Source organism: Rhineura floridana, chromosome 3 (genome assembly GCF_030035675.1).
Source record: "Rhineura floridana isolate rRhiFlo1 chromosome 3, rRhiFlo1.hap2, whole genome shotgun sequence".
Classification (NCBI taxonomy): Eukaryota; Metazoa; Chordata; class Lepidosauria; order Squamata; family Rhineuridae; genus Rhineura; species Rhineura floridana.
The window spans coordinates 150,927,472-150,953,784 of NC_084482.1; the positions used below are offsets into that span (position 1 = coordinate 150,927,472).

Here is a 26,313-nt window from a genome sequence, read left to right on the forward strand (position 1 = left end):
CATTTTCAATGTCTCTTGGGTTGTTTTGATTTGTCTGCTTTTACTTCACTAGAGTCTCGAGAGGTCTGGTGTAACTAGCTGCATTTTTTAGCACATCATGTTTTTCAAGTGGGGATTTTGTTTGATCAGTAAAGTATGCTTGAGGGTCCTGAAGTAACTGGCTACAACCAAAGCCTGCAACAGCAGAGGATTGTGCCACTGCAGCACAGTTTTGGAATACGTTTGTTACAAACCTCTTTTGGAACGTGAACAGAACACTTTTTCTTGAGAAGAAACAGCAGATCAAAAAAGAAGTAAAGACATTTAGGAGGAGTCAAAACTGTGTTGCAACATCCATAGTTCATATCCATTTTGTGGCAGTATACCTACAGATGAATGTTTTGGCAGTCAAAGCAGCTAGCTTCAGACAGAACCATGCACTGCAATCCACACTGAAAAATCAGTTCCAGAATCACCTTGTCAAGACAAAAATCCTGACACAGTGACCTTAGCCGGAAGGCATTCAGCTGCATATATGCTGGCCTGGACCATCCAACTCATTCCTGATTTCAGAGGCAGGAGGGAACGCCAGTGAACAACCAGCAGACATTTGAGGAATGTTTTAAGTCAGGTCTGCTGTTTCCTACAATAGAATTTTACCCTTCGATAATATGAATTCACTATTTTTGCTTTCTAGAGCTCAAGGCTTTTGTATTACAATCACCCCATACAGAAGCCACTACCTATGGATACATAGTATCAGCAATTAGCAAAATCAGAGTAGTCCAGATACTGATGAGAGGAACGAAAGTGTTCAGCATTTTGATCTGTGTTTAATTTTGGAGGGATACTTGGAACATAAACAGCTCTTCCTAAGTACTTGAAGCTAACCTTTCTAAGGGGCATTATATGGTAGTGGCCTATAGCAGCTGGTGTTTGGAGCCAACTACTACATCAAAACAATCAGCCCTACATCATACAGCAAAGTCTGATCCACTTTCTGTTAAACAGCTTAGTAAAACTGTAGAATGAGGCATCAACTATCTGTTCCTTCTGGTATGGAAGGAGAGATGGAGGTACAACAAGCAGAGCTCTATTGCTTTACACGTTTTGTTCAAAGCACTTAATTATACAAGACAATGGCCAGTTTGCACAAAATGCTAAGCCAAATCATGGTTCAGTGCAAATAAGCAGTGTGTGGTTTCCTAGAATGAAGAGTACAGTGCTCATTGAGTTCTGCATTGCTACCTGGAGTTAAGTCATGGTTTAACATTACATGTGAACCTGGGCTTGTGGTCAGTCTCCCCTCAAACCATGAGCAGTAAGGCAAGAACAAGCCATGGTTACAACTCATGGTTTGTATCCAGACAAACCATAAACCTCAGCTTGGATGCAACACTAAGCTAAACCTTGGCTTAGTCCTGGGTAGCTGACAGCAGCAGGATTGGGGGATAAGCTCAGCCACAATCTTTACTCCAGGAAGCTGCACATTTGGTCATTCATGCCAAACCATTGTTTGGTTTAGCTTACACGTGAACAAGGTCAATGTCTAGTCACAGAAATTATCCAAATGTAGTCCTGCCAATACAGCCCGAGATGAGAATTAGCACTGTTAGTCGAAGCATTTGCATTCACTATCATAACTCTTCCGTTACAGGAATTTAAAAAAATATTAAAACTGCATAGCTATGCTTCCTCAGTATTGCAAGGGGCAACTTGGTTTTCTGCTTAATTCCTACCCTTTCCCTGGTTGACTACGTTTATACTAAGGGGTAATAAAAATGGTTAGGAGTGGACATTGGACATTATTATTCAATAATAATAAAATTAGCTCAGGAGTTTCAGTAAGGAGGTAAAAATAGAACCAGGAACAATTGGTTTTGTTCTTGTTAAGTTTATTGGCATGTTTCTTTACAGAAGAGCTCTGCCTACATACTAGAATGTAGACCTCTGCGAAAAACAGTAGAAGGGCTCCATTTAAGAAAGCTACAAATGCAAGAACAAGGAGGAGAGGACAGAAGTTGCCAGGTTTCCACCCAGAAAATCCAAACTAATGACAGTGAGAGAAAAAGGAGATGGAGAAAGGATGCTCTTAGTCACCATGAATGACCATCACAACCCAGATGGAGATTGTTCTACGAGACAGACAGATTCCTCTTTACATTTTCAGAGTTACTCATGAAGAGGGTAACAGGCAAACAAAGTGATCTTTCTGAAAGCTGTATTTAATTTTTTTTAAGTCCAATAATCCAGTGTGCAAGGTTATGCAAATCATTTCTTGAAAATTTAGCTACAAAGAAGCCTGACAATATTTTTTCCAGAAGATGAAGCTTTTTGGCTCTTTAAAATCAATAAAAATGTTTACATAATTCTTGCTTCTACTGTACAGAATACTGCCTCTATCTGGACTTGTGTTGCTAGCCCACCGCATTCCACAAGTGTCCTGTTCACTTCCTAAACAACCTGTGTTTCAGTACTTAAACATGTAATTCAAGAATTTTACACTAATTTATACATTTTAATTGGTTGCATATATTAACATGTACTATAAGATTTTTCCTAAAGAAGCCATTACATAATACGTGGATACTGTAAAAAGATCTGATTAGTTAAAAGTAACAAGCATTAACAGATACATACAAAACTCAACCTAGTTGGACTGAATGCTGAGCTTGCAATGAACTATGAGTAATCAGCCTTTCCAGTTGCAGCCTTCACAGGGGAAGCAAGACAATTAAAAGGTAAATTGTTACAGATTCTGTACATAGTTTCTTTCTGCTGGACACCTGGAAGTAGCTTAAATTCCAAACATAGTTTCCTTTTTTAAACTAGAAGAAAGGTCTGCTACCGTGGAATAATGGGATGGGATGTAGCGACATTGGAGGTGTGTAGAGGAATGGACTTACAAGTTGTTCATGGTAAATGGGTGATTTTGGCCATTGAAAATAGGATCTTGTTTCTCTTTTTACACAGGAGAAGGGGCTGTGTGTGTGTTTGAAGGCCTAAGTGTGATATCGGTTTGTGAAGGACTGTGCCCAACCCCTCCAGCCCCACCTCAGCAGCTGCAGCTCTCCGCAGAGGCCTTTGCTCGGTCATTCTTGTCTAGTTTGATAGGTTCAGGAAATTCGTTGTAAAGCTCCACTTCAGTTTCCTATCAAGAAAAAAAATAAGATGTCACCAACTACCATTCAGTCCTTGTATTCAATGACATAACAAGGAGTATTATAGCGCCACTTCACAATCACTTCTGATGTCTACTTCCCTGCTCCTGTTCCCTGGAGGTGAACGGAAAGCTTTCCTAGCTTGGATGGAACCATATTAGCATGACAATTTATGACAGGGGAAAGTGCATCTTAGAAGCCAGGTGCAGCACACCCAACTGTGCCACGAACTGAAACACAACAGATTTTTCCAACGTTGATGACACACGAGGCATCAATGCCTATGGGGTGTACGCTCATTCCACTTTTGCCTTGGAAAACAGGTTTTTGTGATGTGAAAAATCCTGTGGAAAACAAGTTGGGAAAATACCAGTGCCTCCATCACCTATGTCCAGTCATCACTTGGTTTGATCTTGCATACAGAATAATGACTGGACTGCCACGACAGGGCACTAAGTAGGACTCATACCTGTTTAAGTGCATTTCGTGCAATTGTTTGAAAAGCTTGTTCCACGTTAATGGCCTCCTTGGCACTTGTTTCAAAATAAGGAATATTGTTTTTGCTGTAGCACCAGGCCTGTGCTCGTTTTGTAGTAACCTGTAACAGAAGCAAATCTTTGAAGCTGTATACAGTTACCAAGAGTCAGCTATGATCAGCTTTCATATACAGTGCCTTGCAAAAGTAATCAGACCCCTGACCAATACTCTCATAAAAACATTTCCCAACATAAAACAATTGTCACCTTACAATAATCGATTTTGAATTTTAGTGTTTCAAAATAAAATATCATACAGAACAAAATTACATACTATTTGTAATTCTGTAATAGGAGAGCACTGATCAGGGGTCTGATTCCTTTTGCAAGGCACTGTATATACCAGCCACCTTTTGTTCATTGCCAAAAAGCAGAGAAATCCACTGCTTGAATTACAGAGCCCAATGTTTCCTGCTAGCTCCCAGGAATCATACACCAACTGTTCTCCCCATTCCTCCGCCACCCACCCCAGCAAGGCTACATTGTTTTCTCCTCATTGTTTAAAAATAGCATGTACTTCTGTAGGCAGGATTCAGTTTAGCATCCTTAAGAGGCGCAGGCTAAATATTGCTGTTAGAACTTGGAACATGGACTGATGCAATGGTGCAACATTCATATTTTTCCTTTGATAAGGATTCTAGTTCAAAACCACAGCATTCATCAGCTTACTTGTCTGTTTTCAAGGTCAATCTTGTTCCCCAGCACAACAAAAGGAAAGTTCTCAGGATCCCGTGGACTGGCTTGAATGAGGAACTCATCTCGCCAGCTATCGAGAGTTTTAAATGTGTTGGGAGCCGTTACATCAAATACCAGCACGCAGCAGTCTGCTCCTCTGTAGAAGGCTACTCCCAGAGACTGAAACCGTTCCTGACCTGCTGTATCCCATATCTACAAGAGAAGCAAGAAGAACTCTTACTGGCAGAGTAACAAACTCAGATCAGACTCAGCAGAAAGTCAGATAATACCTAGAAACAAAATACAATTTATTGGTTTCTGCAAGTTGTAGAATGCTACAGATACAATTCTTACCTGCATTGTGACTAACTTATCATCCACCATTACTTCCTTTGTCAGAAAGTCTGCTCCTATTGTAGCTTTGTACTGGTTACTGAATTTCTTGTTCACATACTGGTTCATGAGAGATGTCTTTCCCACCCTAGAGGAAGACAGAGAAATCCATGTGGATACGTAAGGTAACATTGTTGTGTGCACACAATATATAGAAGTATACAAGTTATAATGAATCAATTGTTGGTTTATTTTGAAGTATTTTAATTCCCATGACTAAAACTGAAGGCCTACTGCAGAGGTGGGGAACCTGAGGCCCCCCAGATGCTGTTGGACTCCCAGCTCTACTCAGCCCAAGGTAGCATGGCCAGTGGTCAAGGATTATGAAAAGCTTCAGTCCAGCAACATCTGGGGGCACAAGATCCCCACCCTGGCTTACGTCTGAAGGCACATGAAGCCATCACCTTGCTGAAGCCAACCGATATGGGTCTGGTCATGGTCTGCAGGGAGAGGAGTCACATAGGAAGCTGCCTTATACCAAATCAGATCACTGGTTCATCTAGCTCAGTATTGTCTACACTGACTGGCAACAGCTCTCCAGGGTCTCAGGCAGGAGTCTTTCCCAGCTCTGCCTGGAGATGCTCGGGATTGAAGCTGGGACCTTCTGCATGTAAGGTAGATGCTCTACCACTAGGCTATGTCCCTTTCCCATACATCACTTTGGGTTCCATGATGGAGCAAAAGCAAGATATTAATGAAAGTGAAAGAAAAGTCCAAGCAACTTCCTTTTCTCCGTGGTAGCCCCACATCTGTGGAAGTGTTTTCAGCGATAGCCCCACATTTATATAACTCCCTGCTGAAGGAGGTGCATGTGGGGTCACTTCCAAATGATTCATTTATGAAGCATTCATCCTGATTTGTTCGCAGAGAGATTAGAAGACACTGCGGCAAGCAAATGTTAGCCCTCACTTTCCAGTGCATTTTCCCGTCATTTTCTTTATAGCCAGAAGTCTGATCTTTTCTTGGAGGTTTGTTGTGCAAGATCTCCTAATCAACTCTAACTGCGCAATCTGAATTTGCCAGTAAGTGACTGAATCCAACCTGAAAATAGCAAGTCTCTCAGTTTGCTTTTAAGTGGGCTTTGAATATTTTTATTTCAATCTGCTTTTTATTGAAATGAGTTAGATTTCGAAGTGCAATTTCTTGGCTTTCAATTGCATATGGCCCTTTACTGGTTTGATTGGAAATTTAGATGTTTAAATATAAGTTTTTAAAAGTTAGTTGCAAGCAACCTGAAACTTTAAGGCAATATAAATCCCTAAAAAGATAATTCATTCTCATGTTTAGAGTCCAATTCATGAAAGGTAAATATATCAGCCTTCAATACACCCCTTTAGTAATTAACAGGTTGAATTAGGGTCAGGAACAAGTTATCCCACAGTAACTCACATAGAAGAGGTCCAAAGGTAGCTACTCTATCCAGGATCTATCTAAACCAGCACTTTCAAAAACACTGATTAAACGAAAACATTAAATGCCCTATTGGATAAGGTGGATGCTATCTTCTATGTCTGGAAAATAAAGGATGGTTTATAACAACCTAAGTTAGTCACCTTCTACAAATGTGGAGTTGAAACAGCCAATCATGCCAGGGGATTTGTGACGCCTGGGATGCCTTTATTAGGATAGGTTTTAGTGACACTAGTATCTTTAGATACTAAAGTGACCTCTTTCATAAGTGCAGTATCCAGATATGGCCCAAACACATTTTGTAATAAACTGACTATGCCTATTATGCTACACAGACTGTTCACAGGTTTTCATACCACGTAAGAAAGGGATTGAAGCTAGTATGGATAAAATAGCGTTGGTCTTCATTTACAGCTTTCCTCTAGCATGATATAAGACAATGGGTTCAGAGATGCACGAACTATCAAGTCAGAGGCTGGTGTGGCATATCAGCAGTATTTGCTATTTCACAACAATGATTTCAACTGCAATTCTCTTTTGCAGAGGCACTCAAGGCCGCCACAGCATCTTTCAGGAGCCTGGGCCAAATGACATCAGATTTGTTTATTGAGAGTCGAATATGGGTCAGATTACATTCCAGGCAGCAAATCTAAAACTGCTTTTCCACTGAAAAGTTGTGAAACAGCTTTACTCACAAGAAGCTATCAGCTTGTATTAGGCATCTATTTGGTATTCCATGACAGCATGGTTTGCATAGTGTTGCTTTAATGCCTAGGGCACTGTTCTTAGAACTGGGAGAGCTTCATGAGATTGATTTTTCTGTTGCCCATCTGGTCTGTCCCTTCTGGGAAGGTCCAAATAGCCTCAATTTTCTCAGCCGTGCCATATGCATGTGAACCAGTTAGAACTGCCTAGAAAGCATAATGCAGGTAGGATGTTTTGACAGCTTTTTCGGCACTGAAGGCTATAGATTAGGCAACACTATTGTAGTTGTTTGTAAGTTTTCACATAATTTGACTACGGAGAGTTACTCTAGAAGAAACAGCCTTAGTTCTACCAGTATTGTTTTTATGTGTGTTTATGAAATTTGAGCTTTTAAACTCATAAGCTATCCCAGCAACTATGGGCTGCCTAACTCAAGGTGAAAGAGGAGTATTTTTTTTCCCTTTACATGATTCTTGAACTGGTTTTAGCCTGTAAATACACTTCCCTTTTGTGGTCATTCACACGATGCAAGACACTTTGCAGGCCAAGTTGTCTTCCTTTACTTGTGGTCATAATTCAGCTGCAGCAACAATTTACATTCAACACATGCTAGCCTGGATTTTGCATGGCTCTTGGAGTGTATAAACAGTAGAGCTATTTATACAAAGCCAGTAAAGGAAGCACAGTTTAGGACTTCATGGGTAAGATAGACAGGTCCCTGCCCCAAGAAGCTTCCAACAATCCCAGCGATATGCAAAAGTGAGCCTTTAATGATGCATTAAAGATTGTACTGGATACAATACAGAAATCACTATGTTCAGGCCCCACTTACCCTGAGTCGCCAAGGATGATGACTTTGAGTAATACTTTCTTCCTAGAAGTCATTGTTGAAGAGTTCAGAAGAACTGTTCCAAGTGCACTTACTGGACAAAAAAAAAAATTCAAATAAAAAATATATCCAGCAGCTCATTTGCTGCTTATGACATCTCAAAACACAGGGCAATTGATTAGCAGGATGCATAGCTGGAAGCTAGGTATCCGATGTTGACTCCTCATATACAAGCTTGTTCTACTTGTAATACCAACCTGTTCTACCTGTAGGGTTGGGCCTACTCTTCTGAATACAAGAACCTCACCAGGCCACTATGGCTCTTCACATCCTGGGAGAGTTCGGCCATTCAACCCAAGCACAAGGGAAAGAAAATGTATCTGACCAAAAGGTTGCTTGACACAATAAAATAGACTGCCACACAATATATTAAAGCATCCCCACGATTAACAAAGCCATGCATGCAACAACGTTTATAAAATTCAGCTACCTAAATGATAATAGTCTTAGTCAATATGGCTACATGTATTGCAACTTCAGTTCTTTCTAGGTTTCAGATTTCACAAGGACTTATATCCCTTGTGAAAGAACAAGGAGTCTCATCTTGCCCCTGTACTATGCATGAATCATGCATTAGTAACTAGATTAGACTGTGGAGCAAGGACTCCAGAACAAAAGTCCTCATTTTCACCAAAAGACCTATAACACATTGGGAAAGTAGCTAGGCTGTTCCAGTACTTGGGCAGTACTTGGACAAATACAAGTCAAGATTCAGGTTTAGGCATATCCTTCTGGATTAAAAGCCCCATTAGTCTATTATTTATTTATTTGATTTATAACCCGCCTGTCCTCCCAGTAGGAGCCTAGGGCGGCAAAACAAAAACGCTAAAAACACTTTAAAACATCATGAAAACAGACTTTAACATATATTAAAACAAAACATTTTTTAGAAGTCTATGATGTAGACATCAAGTGATTGTATGGTATTCTAGCCTATTGACAGTTCAGTGCTTTGGAATGTTCCTACCAAGTGCTGGAGAATGAAAACAGACAACATGGAAGGTTTTTGCAAGCAATCTCTTTCAAAGAAGCAGGAGGAATTGGACCTAAAGCCTCACATGCAGTGCAGAGCAAGCAGACTGTATGTTGTTGACTTGGGTTGCAGGAATGTGGAGTGGAGTACTAGGCAGTGAAGGATAGTGGCTCGAAGAGTATCTGAAGGAAAAGCTGGGACATTTAACAGCAAGTGATGAAGGCACAGAACCAAGGAAAAGGTTTCACAGTTCTTTGAATCTTGGTGAATACTACAGTCAGGATAGCAGAATCTGTAAGAGAAGTACATAAAGCAGCTAAGCAGCTAAGGTTCAGCTGGGCAGCAGATGTAGAAGAGGCAAATACCACAAAGTACAAGCAGCAATTTAGCTTTACAAGTCTGTATGTACAATCCATATGCCAACCATTGCTAAATTACAATGCTAGACAGCAGACTCTGGTAAACACGCACTAGCTTCTTTTTTTAAAAAAAAAACCAGTAAAGGAATGGTTAATCAATCACTGGGCTTACCGGAACAACTGAACACACACTAGTATCTGTACTCAGTTATGTAGAATTTCAGCTGGCAGTTAAGGGGCCTGAGCACTGAGCAACAGACTCATGGACTGGAAACCTCTACAGCAGGCAAGGGAACCCTCCGGCCCATGGGCCAAGTTAGGTCCAGCAGTGGTCCTGATTTGGCCCATGAAAAAGTTATCCCCAAACTTGCCCACCTGCCCCACACCTGATGCTGTATGTGATTTTGTCATATATATGCAAAATATACTTAACTATAAAGCACCATATTGCCTTTGTTCTAAGAGCAGGGGTTGCTAACTTGTGGTCCCTCCAGATGTTGGTGGGCTCCAACTCCCATCGGCGACCAGGTGAACAATCAATGGGAGTTGTACTCCATCAAAATCTGGAGGGCCACAGGTTCTCTACCCCTGTTGTAGAACTTTCTGAATTTGCTGTCCTGGCAAAACTGAAGGCAGTTCTTACCTTAATGTTTAAGGGCTTGGCCAGATTCTATGCAAAGGATCATTTTTATTGAACATACACCTAAAGTATCCTGGGATTGTAACTTGCTTTTGAAATTATACGCAGCAGACATAGGGATTGAAAGAATTTTACAGATTCTTTTTTGAGCTACAGAAAAGCACTCATGTGCCACAGTTATCATACAGGCTTTCCATCCTTGTCTGAGGCATTCAGTCTTAAAAATCCAACATAGCCAAGCAATAGCAGCAGTGTAGAATTGCAACCAGTACAGTTTACGATAGATTATTACTGCCAGCAAAAAAAGTTACAGAGAATGCCAGATGGTCATTGTCACCAAACACTGTTTAAGATGGAAATGCAGAAGCATATTTACATCCCCAATGGCAGGTACTTTATATGTGCCAACTTGACACACTGAACAAATTAAGGAGTTGGGTCATATGGTGTCCCATGCCTCCTGGTCACTATTCACAGTAGGAGCCTTTCATCTGAGCTGAATAGAAAAATATTGCTTCTTGTGATAGGACAGGCAAGCCAATTTCTCTAACTGCATGATTTCCAAGAACACACTAGTGATAGAGGCGAAGTTCTGTTAATACTCCTTATTAAAAAGGACCTGTCCCTTCCCACTGAACAACCGTGTCAGCTGAAAGGCAACTGTTCTGTCACGAAAGCTTACATTACAATAGCCTCAAACACTTTGATACTGACGTAGAAAAGGGCTGTTGATATAGGCATATTTGAAGCAGCTTTAAAAGGTTAAGACCAATACTACAATAATCAGAATATCCTACAGTAAGTCAGCTCTTTATAAACATTCAAATTTGCTTAATAACTGTTCTGCAGCCAGTTATTAACTATTCATTCTTTCCAACAGCAAAATACACCTGAGATGGTGAATAGGACTTACAAGCAGAGGTGTTACAATATGTTAACAGGCTGCTCATTACTGAATTCCAACAGCTAGTGTTGCTCTCACACAGCAAAGATGAATACAACCATTGAGAAAGAGTTTTGAGTCACTTGTGAGAGACTAAATAGACCCATGTGACAATCACAATTAGGAGAGTCAGTTCTTCAAGAGTGCTATTTTATGTACAGTTGTGCTCAGCTTAAGCACTTCCACCACAGAAGAATGACTAAGGATTCCTGAAGGCTCAAAAGATCACATGCTGTGTAAACATCTACACAGCAAGGACTCAGGGCGGCATTATGACTTTTGTGGGCCCTAGGCACTTTTGCCTTCTTGGGTCCCTTCCTCCATAATATCAATATTAAACATTATTGTGATATAACTTTAAATACTTCAACATTTTATTTTTTTCCTGTTTTAGGCAAAATTTAATAGATTTTTGTGGGCACTAAAAAATTCACTTTTTTCTGATGTGACAAAAAATAAGATTTTCTTTAACCCTAAAAGTTCATTTTTTTCCTTCTGATTTTAAAAGAAATTAAAACATTTTGTGGGCCCCTAAAAGTATTGTGGGCCCTAGGCACTGTGCCTACTGTGCCTAATGGATAAGTTTGGAAAGTTTTGGAAAGGAAAGGGGCTTCCCTTCTGCCCAGTGCCCACCCACCCAATCTCCTCCCCTCCCACTCCCTGCCCCTTCCCTGGGTCAGTGTTGGACTACGACCTGGGAGACCAGGGTTCGAATCCCCACACAGCCATGAAGCTGACAGGGTGACCTTGGGCCAGTCACTTCCTCTTAGCCTCAGAGGAAGGCAATGGTGAGATCACCTCTGAATACCGTTTACCATGAAAACCCTATTCAAAGGGTCACCATAGGTGGGGATTGACTTGAAGGCAGTCCATTTCCATTTTCAAACATGATTGCACAGAAATAAATCCCATTGAACTCAAAAAGTATGCAAATGATCAAACCCACCCTCCCTTCTTCTCCCTCCTATCCCCTCTTGCCCCTTCCCTCCCCCTTCCTTTGCCCGCCCCTCCCTCCCCATCCCCTTCCAATCCCCTCTTTACCCTTCCTCTTCCCCCTCCTCCCCTCCCCTCCCTCCTCCCCATGGTCAGTTTTACCTATCTTAAACATGATTGCACGGAAGTAAATACCACTGAACTCTATAAGCATGCAAATGATCAAACCTGCCCTCCCCTCCCCCTTCCTTTGCCCCCCTCCAATATGCTCCTTCCCACTCCCCCATGGTCAGTTTTTCCTATCCTAACCAAGATTGCATAGGAGTAAATCCCATTGAAAATGAGCATGCAAATGATCAGACCTGCTTTTCCCCTCTCCTCTCCCTTCCTCCTCCCCTGCCCACTCCAGCCCTCCCTCCCTCCCCCCCCATCAGTTTTACCTATCCTAAGCATGATTGCACGGGAGTAAATCGCACTGAATTTAATAAACATGCAAATGATCAAACCTGTCCTTCTCCTCCCCTCCCAGTCCTCCCCTCTGCATTTGCTCCCCTCCCCCCTCCTCCCCTCTCCATCCTCTGTGGTCAGTTTCACCTATCCTAAGCATGATTGCAGGGGAGTAAATCCCATTGAATTTAGTAAGCATGCAAATGATCAATCCATTCTCAGCAAACTTGCACAGGATCCCATTTCTTACCTCCCGGATTAAAAAGCAGGGAAATTCACTAATAGGCAAAAAACCTTGCGGTTTAAGAACGTACCTATAGCCCACAGCTATTCTATCAAACTTTAAAAAGCAGGGAAATTGGGCAGCTATAGTGAATGCACCAGGGGAGCAGGAGACCTGAACTCCTCTCTTAAGATATTGGATTGCCCTACAAATTGGTCAAAATGCAAACATCATTTCGGTTGGTCTTTCACAGTCCAATCCACTTCCTGTGGAGCTTGGAAGAATTTGGTAACATGTGCCTCTGAGCATATGGTGAGTGGTGGCAACACCTGCAATCAGCCCAAATAATAGAAAGAAGACATATGCTGTGCTGATCTTGTTTTAGCCGGGAGGAAGCAACATTATTAAGACAGTTGATATAGTTCAGATGGTCACTTTGAATATGTCTGATTTCCTTTGCATTTTTAGTGAAGTTTCCTATAGGAAATCATTTTCTTTTGCTTTTGTTTCTATGAATACATGAAGTAGAGCAACACTTTGCAAAATTTATACTAAAAAAACTCAAAACATAATTGTGGAATAATGGCACCGACTTCTGCAGAATAGTCTCCAGTGGACCTCAGGATTGTCTCAATTTGCACAAGATAAAACAGTGGGAGGTGAAATATATTCTAGCAAAATGCTAGGTGTGCATTTTTAATTGACTGTGCCCACCTTGCCTTAAATGAAGTGGTTTAAACATAGCAGGCTGAAAATATGCACCCTGTTTTTTCCAACAGCTAGAGTCATTGCTGAAGTAGCAACATATTGGAATCAGTCTAATTTTTCATCAAACTGCAGGTCCAGATTCCACTGTTAATGCACCCAAAATAGAAATAGAACATAACCTCCAATTTGAAACACAAAAGGCTGTCTTCACCATCATATGACACTGACCAATAAAAAGGCTTTGAAATTAATAAAAATAAATTTGACACTGATTTCTGGGATGAATAATGAGGGAAATAAAATTTTCTAGTGTAGATTCTCTGTAGAAACATTAATAACACAGGAAAGAAGCAAAGTAAGAAGAACACCAACAAACATACAAAAATACAATTCTCTATCTTTGGAGATGGCAGGTGTTGCCACCACTCACCATATGCTCAGAGGCACATTACCAAATTCTTCCAAGCTACACAGCAAGTGGATTGGACTGTGAAAGACCAACCCAAATGGTGTTTGCATTTTGACCAATTTGTAGGCGCAGAGTGGTAAGCGGTGGTAACGCAGCTGAAGCTCTGCTCACGGCCGGAGTTCGATTCCAACGAAAGGAGGAAGTCGAATTTCCGGTAAAAGGGGTTGAGGTCCACTCAGCCTTCCATCCATCCGTGGTCGGTAAAATGAGTACCCGGCATATGTTGGGGGGTAAAGAAAGGCCAGGGAACTGGCAATCCCACCCCATATATACGGTCTGCCTAGTAAACGTTGCAAGATGTCAGCCTAAGAGTCGGAAACGACTTGCACTACAAGTGTGGGGACACCTTTACCTTTTTTTACAATATCTCAGAGAGGAGGTCAGGTCTCCTGCTCCTCTGGTGCATTCACTATAGCTGCCCAATTTCCCTGCTTTTTAAAGTTTGATAGAATAGCTGTGGGCTATAGGTACGTTCTTAAACCACAAGGTTTTTTGCCTATTAGTGAATATAGATTCCAGTTTTCCAGAGGCCAGAACTGTTCGGAATTTGTAACAGCTACCTAAATCATACAACTGGCATCATGGAGATTGTATAAAACTAAGAGCTTTGTACTTGTAGGAAAAAAAGATGCCTTCTACACATATCAGTAGCCCTGGTACTCCATCAGCTCTAATTGATTCAGAAGCTGGGCTTCCTTTAATTGTGGCACCAAGTCCATAATTAGCTTTTTTTAAAAACTGGGATACTCTTCATATACCATCAGATATTGGCATCTTATATCTAGAGACCCAGTTCTGTATGTAGCTTGAGGTAACCCACTTTAGAAAAAATTCTCTACATCAGGGGCACAGAATCTTTTTCAGCCCAAGAAGCGAGATGCAAAGTGGGCAGAGCAAATGGATGAGACTCTTATCTTTCAGATTACCTTCCAGGCATGCAGAAGTCAGAGGCGTATGCACACAGACCTACCTCCAGAGTATGAGGCATTATCATAGTTCAAGGAAAAATCTGGTGACTGGGCCCAAGGTTCCCCATCCCTGCTCTACACACTTTGGTCACTCCCAGTACAGATGTTAAAATTATTGCTCTTAAAATTTGTTCTGACCAGGAGTTTTGAACAAATCCCTTACCTATCTGAGGGCTGTATTCAACATAGCATTAAGGAGATGGTTCCATCAACACAAGGCATTTCTACTTGCCTAACAGAATGCTCTCCTCCCCCCACACGCTGTTCTGAGGGTTCTTCTAACTCTCCAGAGCACATCTGGGGAGAGGGGAGAGTCATGTTGCACTAGTGAGAATCCTTGTACTGGCTTCTGCTAGTGCAACAAGTGAATACAGGTCCATGTTTTGAGTCCAAAAGTTTCCAGGTGATTGTGGCTGTATAAAAATAACCACTGTAGAGCTTCCTATTTGGTTAATTTTGCTTTTCCCAAGCTCTGAGAAGCCTTTATGGCTGTTCTCAGATGATGTCAACAGTCATGACTGATCATCACTCATCTGTCTTAGTGTAGATTTTTTTGTGGAACTGCTGAGATAGAATGCAATGTGGAAGATCTATTTTGTCCTTTGTACTCGTAACCTGGAACTTGAATTAGGATCCTACTTTATTGGGTTTACATTCAGCATCTCTTTTCTGGGATGATAGTTATTGTTAAAAACAAATTCAATGTTTTTAAATTTCTTTTTTAAAATGTGTTTTTAAATTTGTGTATTTGTTTTTAATGGTTTAAATTGTTGTAAACCGCCCAGAGAGCTTCAGTTATGGGGCGGTACATAAACGCAATAAATAAATAAAATATTGACTTGTGACTGGTAGGCCTTTTTGTATGGTTGCTGCAAGGATCAGTGCGAAAGTGCTTCCAGAGAGAGCTACAATTGTCATGGTGATGCCCCGATTTGATTTTATTGCTTTTTCCACCCCTTATTTCGTATCCTTGATTCTGGCCTTTGTTTTCCATTTTAGATATGTTATATTTTAGTATTTGCATTTACAAATATGATTTGTTGAATACCTTTGAGCTTGTCTGAATCTGAGTTTTTGCAAAGATTTTTGGTTGCAAGCAACAGCCATTTTACCTGACCAATTACACAGAATGAGAGTTAAGGTCCAAATTGCATAAGTTTGGAATATCCAACAACTTTAATTCTCTATTAGTCACCACTACTTTAGGAACGTCATGAATACACACATGCTTGTCATATCAGCAGATTCAACCATCAACAGTATTACGGGACATGACATGTACTTCCCCCCAAATATGTATCTTTTGAAATAAAATAGGATATAGGTTCTAGCTACTTTTCTGCAGCAGTACTTGGCTAAACCAAGTATCCTTTCAGACTTAGATGTACTTTACCAAGAAGTATCACTGTTTTAGAGATATGATGGGAAGAGGCTTTTAAAAGTTGGGAAATGATTTGCAACCTACTTCTGATCTGCCAAACACTGCCTAATTCATACCACATTCCAAATTCTGTAATTACAAAGCATTTGCTATGTTTGCTAGAATTGTGAAGCACTTTTGCTGTTTCAAGTTTTATATTACAGTAACAGATTCTTTATTAAGCAGCATGCTTCAAGCAAAAGCTGGATTAAAAGGAGGGGTAGGTAACCTCCAACTCATGGGCCTAATTAGGCCTGGCACAGGTTGCAGTTTGGCCTGCAAGACAGTTTCCCACAAACCAAACCCACATGCCCACATGTTTAAATTGATCGCCGATTGTTCCCTTGCAAGTGGGGGCTTCCTGTCAGCACCAAGAAGCTGATCAATGCTGATAGGGAGCTCCACTGGGGTCTGTTGGGAACTCTCCAGTGCAGCTAAAGAGGCTAAAAAAAGCGGTTTTAATCCAAGCTACTTCCTCTGCCGATGGGAAAATGCTCCTTTTTGAACAGGTCATTTTCCCTTATGCAGAGACTTAAAAGGGGCTCCCTGTAACTACAGATCAGCTGTTACAGCAAGCTTCTTTGCAGGCACACTCCCAGCACCAGTGAAATGCCTGGTGCTGAAAGCATGACTTCAAAGGAGGTTGCTGTAACTGCTGATATGCTGTTACATCAACTTCCTTTGAACGTTGACAGGTGTCAATCACCTGACATCATTAGACCATGCCTACTGAACAAAGCTGGCCTGTAAGTGCAGGGCATTTAGGACTCTGGCCCTTCGGCAGGATCCAGTTTCTAGCCAGGTAATATTCAGAATATACAGATAGAAATTAACAGACTTTTAGCCACAACTAATTGAAGTCCATTATTTTAAAGGAGCTACTCAGAATATAACCTAGTCAGATACCATCCACAGTTAATTTACATTACTATCTTTTTGGCGCCAGGTAAAGACCTTTTTATGCTCCCAGGCATTTTAACTATTTCAATTTTATAATTTTCAATTTTTAATGTATTTTGTTTTTAGTTTAGTGATGTTTTGTTTTCTTATTTGTGTCTAGTATATGTTTTTGTGATTTTATCATTATGATGTACTGTATTTTACTCTTGTTGTTCACCGCCCTGAGAGCTATTTTGCTATGGGCGGTATATAAATTGAAATAAATAAATAATAAATAAGTGTCAAATATACTTGTGGCAACTGGCCACACATCATCAGGTGTCAGCCAAGTGTTTAGATCCTATAAATAGAGGTATCTTTTTTGAAAGTGTCTCATAACTTGGGCACCAGGCAATCTAGGCTGATGGTTGTAGGAATACACTTGTCAAGGGCAAGAGCTAAGAATCCTAAATAGACTGAGCAGCAGGTGCTCATGTTTAGCTTGTTTTCAACAAAATTGTACCATACTAGTCCAACTCAAAACGTATTTCAGTTTACTCAATACAGGTAGAAGCTGCTTACTAAATATTCAAGTGTCACAGATCACCTACAGGGATAAACATTTTATACTCACCAGTGCAGTGTAGTGGTTAAGGTGTTGGACTACGACCTGGGAGACCAGGGTTCGAATCCTCACACAGCCATGAAGCGCACTAGGTGACCTTGGGCCAGTCACTGCCTCTCAACCTCAGAGGAAGGCAGTGGTAAACCCCCTCTGAATACCACTTACCATGAAAACCCTATTCATAGGGTCGCCATAAGTCGGAAATGATTTGAAGGCAGCCTATTTCATTTTTCAGGTTTGGCTTTGAAGAAGCACGTGTAACGGCCACATTTGTGGCACTTTCATTTATTATATATTTAGGTCCAATGAATAACTTCATGCTTTGGAGACCTGAATTGAAGAGATCTTGGAGGAGCAGAGAGACCTGACATTTGCCATTGCACATCCATAAGAATTATAGGGAAAATCCTATTCCTAGAGAACAAGCTATATGCTGTGCAGATATATTACCTCACATGGAACAGTGTACTTTTTTCAGGGTATTTGGCTGTAAGGTGCCATAAGCAACTAAACCACCATCTCAGGAGCACTGTTATGTAGTACATGAATTAGGACATTATGCAGATTTAAGTTTACAAGGCCATGGCTCCCAAGTGCCAACCCTCAGTAACACAGGGCAACAAGTCATTTCATCAATGTTTGACTAGTCAATGATGGCTATTACTACCTGCTTTCCTGCACACTTGTCCAAATATGTCTTTATACTTCTGCCCAGCTACTGTCTCCTTTAAAAAGAAATTTAGACATCCGGCCTGTCAAGTGCACATCTGGAAGAGTGCACTGCGTCAGAAGCTTCTAAAAATAATCTAATGGCATCCACAGCACGTTGGTCCAGCAGCTCTACTTATATTACATCTGATGAAGTTGTTAGTTCTCCCATACAACATGGGTTTACTTCACCAAATGTTAACAAGGCTCTGCCCATATCCCAACGAAGTATCCCAACACATTTCTGTGACACAAGGGAAATGGTATCTCAAGATTAATCCTCCAAACAATGCTCAAAGCTTCAGGTTGTTCTGAAAAAAGTACTAGTCGATATGTCCTGAAGCATGATACTATCAATGCCTGTTTGCCCTCATTTTTGCTAGCCCCCCACCATGCTACAGAGAACATGCTCTTTCAACATTATCACGAGTCAGGTTAATATTTCTATTGAGCTAATGTTTTGTCACAAAATCTAGCACACTGTGGCAGGTTTGTACTTTTATAGTGGAGAACAGAAGAATGAGGGAAGGGGCCAAAATGGAGGATACCTTGAGCAAGCTGTGCTACTTTGAAAGAAATAAATTCAGTGAAAACTGAAATGCAGTTCAGTTTCTGCACGTTAAGCAAGTTCCTACTGCCATTTCTTCTTTCTAGCTGTAAGCCTCCACTTCTCCTGTTCATTCCCTCTGGTGTCCGTAGGAACAGTACTTGGCTCAAGGCCGCACAGTCAGATTACAGCATCATGTGTGGGCTCAGGATGCTTAATCACTTGCCCTCCTTCTCCAAATAAATGCTCCATGTCTGCTTCCCCGCCCCATAAGAATGAGTCTTTGCAATTGTTTTAGAAGTATGTATCGTGAACTTGGCACAGTTCACTGCTTCTTTTGGAAACCAGCAGAAGTCAAAGCAATTAGCTTTCCTTCCCCGAGATTTTAAACACAGCTAGGTTAGTGCCACATGTTTGAGTGGCAGGTTCTACTTTTCCCATAAATGCTCCTACTCAAATTGAAATGCAGCAGAGACTAGAAAAAACTTTCTGATACCGGAAAGCAGCAGTACAGTCCTTGGGACAATAGGATGTGTTGGCCACTTGGATGTTGAAATACCACCGAGTGTAGATGGTTATTTCACAAGATTTTGACTTACTGTTTTTCCAAGCAAGCTAAAGGCTATGAAACATAAAATCTCCCTGCCGACACATGAAGGGCCTGACTTTCATGTAGCAAAGGAAACTTTAAGAGCAGCTTAATTGAAACAGCTCTTTCAATGGATTTCAGGTTTCTTGTGTCTGCAAACCCCTCTTCAACTTCTAGAGCACAGAATATGGTAACTAAGAGCCAACTTCCGCAGCTCACGGCTCATACCTAAATGACTGCCAGTGCTTACTAGCTTACAGTCCTTTAACACCAAGCTAGAGGAACACGACAACAGAAAATATTCAAGAAGCAATCAAGGTAGGAAGGTCTACATTAGCACCACAATGATCTTGTTTTCTATACTGCCTATTTATGCTACAAGTGCTTGCACATGTTATAAAGAATAAAAATTAAGCTAGAAACTGAAACCCAGATAAATCTACTAAGTGAACAACAAGAACTCAAATGAATATTTTGTTAAACACCAAGTACTGGTAAAAAAGTTATATGGGATCTGAACAACCTTGTCAAACAAGATGTCCACAAAATACAGACGAGTACTGGACAAATTTTAGATCAAGTTTTATTTCATCATTAGAAAATCTTCAAGTAAGTGAACAACTTACCAGGTTAATGCAACAACTTCCTTTATCTAGCCATGAGGATTCACTAGCCTCATGATGGTTTATCAAATACGAGCTAGGCTTCCATCTCACACAGAGTCTTCACTTTCAGCTTTTAAAGACCTGATCACAAAGGGCAAACTTCAAGATACCAGATGAATGCTGGCATCAGCGAGACCACACAAATAGATCAGAAGCTTAAGACTCTCCGTGTTAAACCAGAGGTACCCTCCTCCCTTCTTGAGCAATTTTTCTTTGAAAAGTCAGCAATGCTAGAACTTGTATGATATAGGAATGCATGTGCATAAGGGTTCTAGTACTCTAGAAGACAATGCAATTTTTTGTATCAAGTGTTTCTGGACTCAACTCTGAATTAGTCTTTATGGCAGCAGCCACTCATGCAATCAAGATGCCACCTCCTTTATATTTCACAACACCCGGTAATTTTACAGGTTCATCTTTCACAACAGTATCCAGAAAACATAGTTAAAAATAATCTGTTTGCTGTAATCAGTTTTTCCTGGGGCAGAAATTGTCTTCTGCCAAACAAGAGGTGTGTGGGATGCAGTCTGTTCTAGATGGAGTCATGCTCTTCTTGAAGAATTGGATGAGCAGCTTGGGGGTACTCCTGGATGCGTCACTATCACTGGTGGCACAAGTAGCCCCCATGATGTGGAGTGTCTTCTATTGCCTTCCACTAGTGTTTCAGCTAGAAGGGGGTAGCCTGGCTTCAGTAGCCTAGGCTACACTACATTAATGTACTATATATAGTGCAGTCTTTGAAAATGGTTCAGAAGCTCCAACTAGTAAAGATTAGCAGCCAGATTATTAATGGGCACTAAGAGATCTGAACCTATCACACCAGTTGTGGTACAGCTGCACTGGCTGACAATTTGCCTCTGAGCTCAATTTAAAGGGCTAGTTTTCACCTATAAAGGCTTACATGGCTTGGGAACACAATACCTTGTGGACTGCTCTCCCCTTATGAACCCATCTGGACTCCAAGATAGTCTTCCGAGGGCCTTCTCCATGCACCCCCTTGGAAAGAAGTCAAGAGGCTGGCTATAAGGCAGTAGGCCTTTCGAGCAGCACCCACCAAACGTTTGTGGGCTGCTCTCACATGGAAAGGTGGCTGGCATAGACCTCTTTCTTGCACCAGAGAAGACTTATGGCTTTAACACTGCTGCTGTTTCAGAGGGCATTACATTGGCTTTGTGGCGATTATTTTTTTGGGTGAGTGAAAAGGAGGTTTCATCAAGTATGATGGTTGGATGATTTATTGTACTTTTTATGTACATTATGGTTTATGTTCACTTTTATTTTCAATGTTGTTTTTGAGACTGTTCTTCTTTAAACAATAAAGTATTAAATTATTAAAAGCTAATCAGCCTGGGAGGCTTGACCAGACTTCTTGCTTCTTAAGTTTTCATTAACAGCGCTACTGAGAATACCTGCCATGAACTTAGCCATTTCTTATATAGAAGAGAGCCTTTTTAAACAGCAACAATGAAATCACTGGGGCCAGACCAGTGCTGGGTGGAGAACTTCAAGCACAGCTGCTGCATGAAAGCTGCAGTCTTGGTAAGAAAAAGCTCATCAGCAAATATGCTTGTAGCAAGATGTGCTAGAAAGACAGCAACTGATAACAGAATGCTCCATGAAATGCCTGCATGTTATATAGCAAGTCTTATACTATTCATTTAGCTACCAACCTCTTCAACTGGGAAACATAACCAAACCATGACAATGAAACCTATCTCCTCCTTACAAGCCTGTCCCAATACAAATCAGTCCTTGAACCAGCCCTCCACTGGATGAATTCCAATTCCCTATACTGGCCACTTCTGAATGATTCAGACTGAGAAGCCCGATTAACCCAAAACTGCACAAAAACTCTTGTGCCCAAATACATCCGACAGTGCATCAATGGTACAAAGTGGGTCCTTTGAACTTTTCATTACAATCGGGCATGAGTATATTGCAGAGTAGTTTTTTAAAAAAGTTCTCAAGCTTAATCTCAGATGTGTCTTAAATTTAGGTTTGTTCAATCCAAATCAGAACTGAGCTGAAGCTATACATACTTGCTAACTGAATCATGGACCCCCTATCACACACTGTGTTAAAGGCTTCTTTTCTATGCAAGACAGAGTGCCATAGGAAGCATCTTTGATGCCAAGTCATATTAATGTACATGCAGTATATGGCCTGACTCGAAGTGGTGCCCGCACACTGCTCTCCCCACTTACATATTAGGTTAAACTCTCTAGCTTTATTTTATCATCTTTCCCACCCTTGCATAAAAGGGGTAAATTGAGATAAACATATTACTGGCACTGTGGAGGAGAGAAAAGCAAAGTGTTAAGGCACGGAAGGCACAGAGCGTTGGGCAGCAGCCAAGTGGTGGCGCGGAAGATAGAAAGGGAGAAGTTCTCTAACGGGATGAATACAATATCATCTAGTGTTAGGGTGAATGTTTGGGGCAACTCACCTGAAATGCAGTTATTGTAAAGAGGAGACAATCCATCTGACATGGATGAGGGCACTGGAAACTTTGCATAGCATTGTGACTGCTAAAACTTGCTTTCTGTCCAGAGTCCAGTCTTTTCTACTCTTATCGGCAGCAGTTCTCTGGGGTCTGGCATAAGTCTCTCTCATTGCCTGCTACACGAGAGCCTTTAACTGGATTTTGAGGAACTGAACCTTGGACCTTCTGCATGCAAAGCAAATGCTCTAATACCGGGCTGGCTCAGAGCAAAAACTCCAACTGAACCCATTATTTGTTTAACTGAAATTTCCTTTAGTTTTACTTTAAGAGGTAAAGTATCAGGTAAAGTAACAGAACATAAATATTAATGTAAAAATATATGCTTCTGAAACTTTGTTTGCTTCTTGGAGCTCCAAGATGAGCCACTTCCTATATTTTGGGTTTATCCTTCCTTCTGTTTTTAAGAACCCTTGGCTGGAGCTTTTGTAAGTACTATAAGCAGGAAAGCATACCCAAGAGCATCTTTCTATTACTGTGACACTGAATGTATCAGATGTTTCTACAGATTTTGTACTATTGATATTTTATGACTGGATATTATTTTCAAACTACATCATGTACAATATGGAGAATATGTTGATGAACTCCAAGACTAAGCATATGACAAACGCTGTCAGAAGAGGTGACATTCTGCATAAACATACCAAGATTTCTGAAGTAGAAAGTCGCAGGCTGTATTTACTAGGTTCTTTTAAAGATGCAGCATTTATTTGATCCCTATATCAAGTCAAATTATAGTTAACTATCCATGAACTAAATCACGTGCTTTATCAGCTGCTGCAATCACAAGGGAAGACTGTGTGCTTTTTCTTTCCAACCAAGAGGGTATCGCTTATAACAGGAAGTTATCTGGACTCCTCCTACTGAAATTCACATTTTGCTCCCCAGCATCTGAACAAAATTAAATACATATTCCAATATTTTCTTTGTCTACAAGAGGTATTAGAATACAGATGCATTTGATGAAAAACTGGCACCCAGGAATGCTTGCATTACTGTTAAACTAATTAAACCTTCTTTTACTATGTTAGCTAGTATTTGGTAGCCATTATAGTAAAAACAATCTGAAAGCCCAATCCATTTTCATTCCTGTCATTTATAATCTGCTGTTTTAGAATCAACAAGCTTTCACACAACTGTACTCATGTTTAAATGTTTAAAGTCTAGCAAACTCGTTTAAGAGAGTCAGTCTGAAGATATCACACACATGGAACAGGATTAAGTTAAGATAAAATCTTTACTCAAGGACATCAGTGCTTCAAGCCTTGAAGGCCACAAGCAGCACTGGAAACACTAGTGGTTTTGATCAAACTAACAACTTCTGAAGTACTTATGGACAACACTCCAAGAGAAGATCACATTTTGCTTACCAGCCCAACTTATCAGTGACCTCATGTTTAGCTAGGCAGATAACATCTAACTGGTCCCAATGATTTCACATTCATGTATTCAGGGAAGATTCTGTAACAGCAGATTCTTGTAATAACTACTATCTTAATTCTCTGTGTAAATTTAGTCATTTCATTCCATACAAGCAATTCACCATCAGTATTCTCAAGCTATCCACATATGGCTAATAGCTTACATCCAGCACAATCAAGGCATGGCTACTTAGGACTAAGTCCCAGTGCATTCCATAGGCCTAACTCCCTAACAGCGTATTCATGGTTGCAGAACTAGAAAAAAATTAGGGTCTACGCTACTCTCCACAATGTACATGCCATATTTTTACACATGGCAAAGAACAAACGATCCACGTTTGGTGGCTGCAGACTCAAGGCTCGACAAAAGAAATATACTACAAAAAAAGTACAAAGTTCAGCATTAATACTAAGGAGGACAAACACAACCAGGAAGTTCAGAATCCGAAGTGCGTTTCATCCCGTATGTATTGCTCAACCGGGAGCTACAGGAAGCGTTATTGTTTAGGCAGGAGGGGCGGGGTGAAGAAAATTGGGCTGGGCTTATATCTGCTCCTCAGCTTTCATCTTCCAGAACTCCGGGGGCCAGAACATAGGACTACTGAGCGACCCACACAGGCACTAGGGTCCCTTTCTCACATTCCTTTGTTCCAAGAAGGGGGCTAGTGGGAGGGAGACAGAGAGACAGATAAGGAAAGAGAAACCACCCACGGGCTTCTCCTACCGACTCCCCTCCAAGGACCAATTGCACCCCGGGGTCACCATAAAGACCGCTCCTCTTACACACACAAGACACTGAAGCGGCTAAGTTATCTCCTCCGTCGCCGCCACTAAACCCCCCCCCGAACTGCTTTCTTTCAGTTCTTAAGAGACCAGGGTGGGGCCCAGACAGTCGCTCCGTCCCCCCTCAGCAAGCACAACTCTAGAAAAGGGGGGGATAAGAAGAAAGAGAATCAGCCAGTCAGACGCCGTTAACTGAGCCGCGCCCAACCTTTACTACTCCAGCCGAGCGAACAAGCCGACACCGCCGCGCCCCGGTCTCCCCCCACACTCAGGGCCTCGCATCCAGTGCCAGGCCCAATGACTACAGATCTCGAACAGCTCCTCCTCCTCCCTAGCATCTCCCCACTCACCGTATATGAAAACACGACTGTTGCGCTGACTCTTCCCAAGCGCACTACCACCTCCTCTCTGCTTCGTTCGGCTCTGCTTTAATGGGCCAAACACCCTCCCCGCTAACACTTCCGCCTATTGCTCGCCCTCTTCCGGTCACGAGACCCGCCCGGCGTGTTGACGCGCAGAAGGGCGGAATTTGTGATCTGACGAGAGTTCGGGAAGTGTTTTGCAACAGGCATCCTCCCTTTCTAGCCTTAGGAGGCAACTCTATGGTGTTTGCCTTGGCTGTCGTCTCACGTAACTTAGATACGGTCGTTATGATAACGAGAGACTTCTGGGAAATCTCGGGGGCGCTGATTGGCCTTGCAACCTGATCCTTGCGGAGTGTACTTTGAAGTAAGCGGACCGCAGTTGCTTTATAATGAGGTTTGCAGCTTTGAGCTTTCAGACCGATTTACAGTGCAATCCAATACTCTCACAAGTTTTATTGGGTTCAGTGGGATTTACTCCTAGATAAGTATGTATTGAATTGCGGCCACAGTTATTTATTTATTTATTTAGTTTAATTTATATACCGCCCTAAGCCCGAAGGCTCTCTGGGCGGTGTACAAAAAGATAAAAAACACGCACAGTATATAAATACAATAAATACAATAAATAATAATAAAAAAACAACAAACCAAACAACATCCAAAATATGGAAATGCTGTTTAAAACACACTTTAAAATGCCTGGGAGTATAAAAAGGTTTTCACCTGGCGCTGAAAGGATAGTAGCGTCGGCGCCAGGCGCACCTCAACAGACAGACTGTTCCACAGTTTGGGGGCCACTACTGAAAAGGCCCTGGTTCTAGTCATCACCCTCCGAGCCTCTCGGTGGGATGGTACTCGGAGGAGGGCCTTAGATGTTGAGCGTAGTGTACGGGTAGGTTCATATTGGGAGAGGCGTTCCACCAGGTATTGCGGTCCCATGCCGTGTAGGGCTTTATAGGTCAAAACCAGCACTTTGAATCTAGCCCGGAAACAAATAGGAAGCCAGTGCAGATGGGCCAGAACAGGTGTTATATGAGCGGACCTTCTGGTCCGCGTCAACAATCTGGCCACTGCATTCTGGACTAGCTGTAGTTTCCGAACAGGGCAGCCCCACGTAGAGCGCGTTGCAGTAGTCCAATCTAGAAGTTACCAGAGCATGAACAACTGAAGCGAGGTCGTCACTGTCCAGATAGGGACGTAGCTGGGCTACCAATCGAGGATGGTAAAAAGCATTCCGTGCCACCGAGGCCACCTGGGCCTCAAGAGACAGGGAAGGATCGAAAAGAACTCCCAAGCTACGAACCTGTTACTTCAAGGGGAGTGTAACCCCATCAAGAACAGAATGAACATCCACCATCTGAGCAGAGAAGGCACTCACCAACAGCGTCTCAGTCTTG

General features: G+C 41.6%; 1 protein-coding gene across 1 annotated transcript; it reads right to left on the bottom strand.

The window, feature by feature from the left end:
• Nucleotides 1-1,853: 1,853 nt before the first annotated feature.
• RAB7A (RAB7A, member RAS oncogene family) lies at nt 1,854-25,089 on the bottom strand. Its single transcript, XM_061618356.1, has 6 exons — nt 24,902-25,089; nt 7,692-7,782; nt 4,706-4,832; nt 4,346-4,564; nt 3,610-3,738; nt 1,854-3,130 (listed from the first exon to the last, which is right to left on the bottom strand). Exons 2-6 carry the CDS (start codon nt 7,742-7,744, stop codon nt 3,035-3,037), a joined length of 624 nt encoding a protein of 207 aa, XP_061474340.1. The 5' UTR covers nt 7,745-7,782; nt 24,902-25,089; the 3' UTR covers nt 1,854-3,034.
• Between the last annotated feature and the right edge of the window lie 1,224 nt (nt 25,090-26,313).

Excerpts from the sequence above, each read along its gene's own strand:
- RAB7A (XM_061618356.1), bottom strand. The coding sequence starts at position 7,744 with ATGACTTCTAGGAAGAAAGTATTACTCAAAGTCATCATCCTTGGCGAC. Across the intron at positions 4,833-7,691 it reads ATCATCCTTGGCGACTCAGG|GGTGGGAAAGACATCTCTCA; the intron begins GTAAGTGGGGCC and ends GTCTTCCTCTAG. Across the intron at positions 3,739-4,345 it reads TTGACCTTGAAAACAGACAA|GTTACTACAAAACGAGCACA; the intron begins GTAAGCTGATGA and ends CTTCTGTTACAG.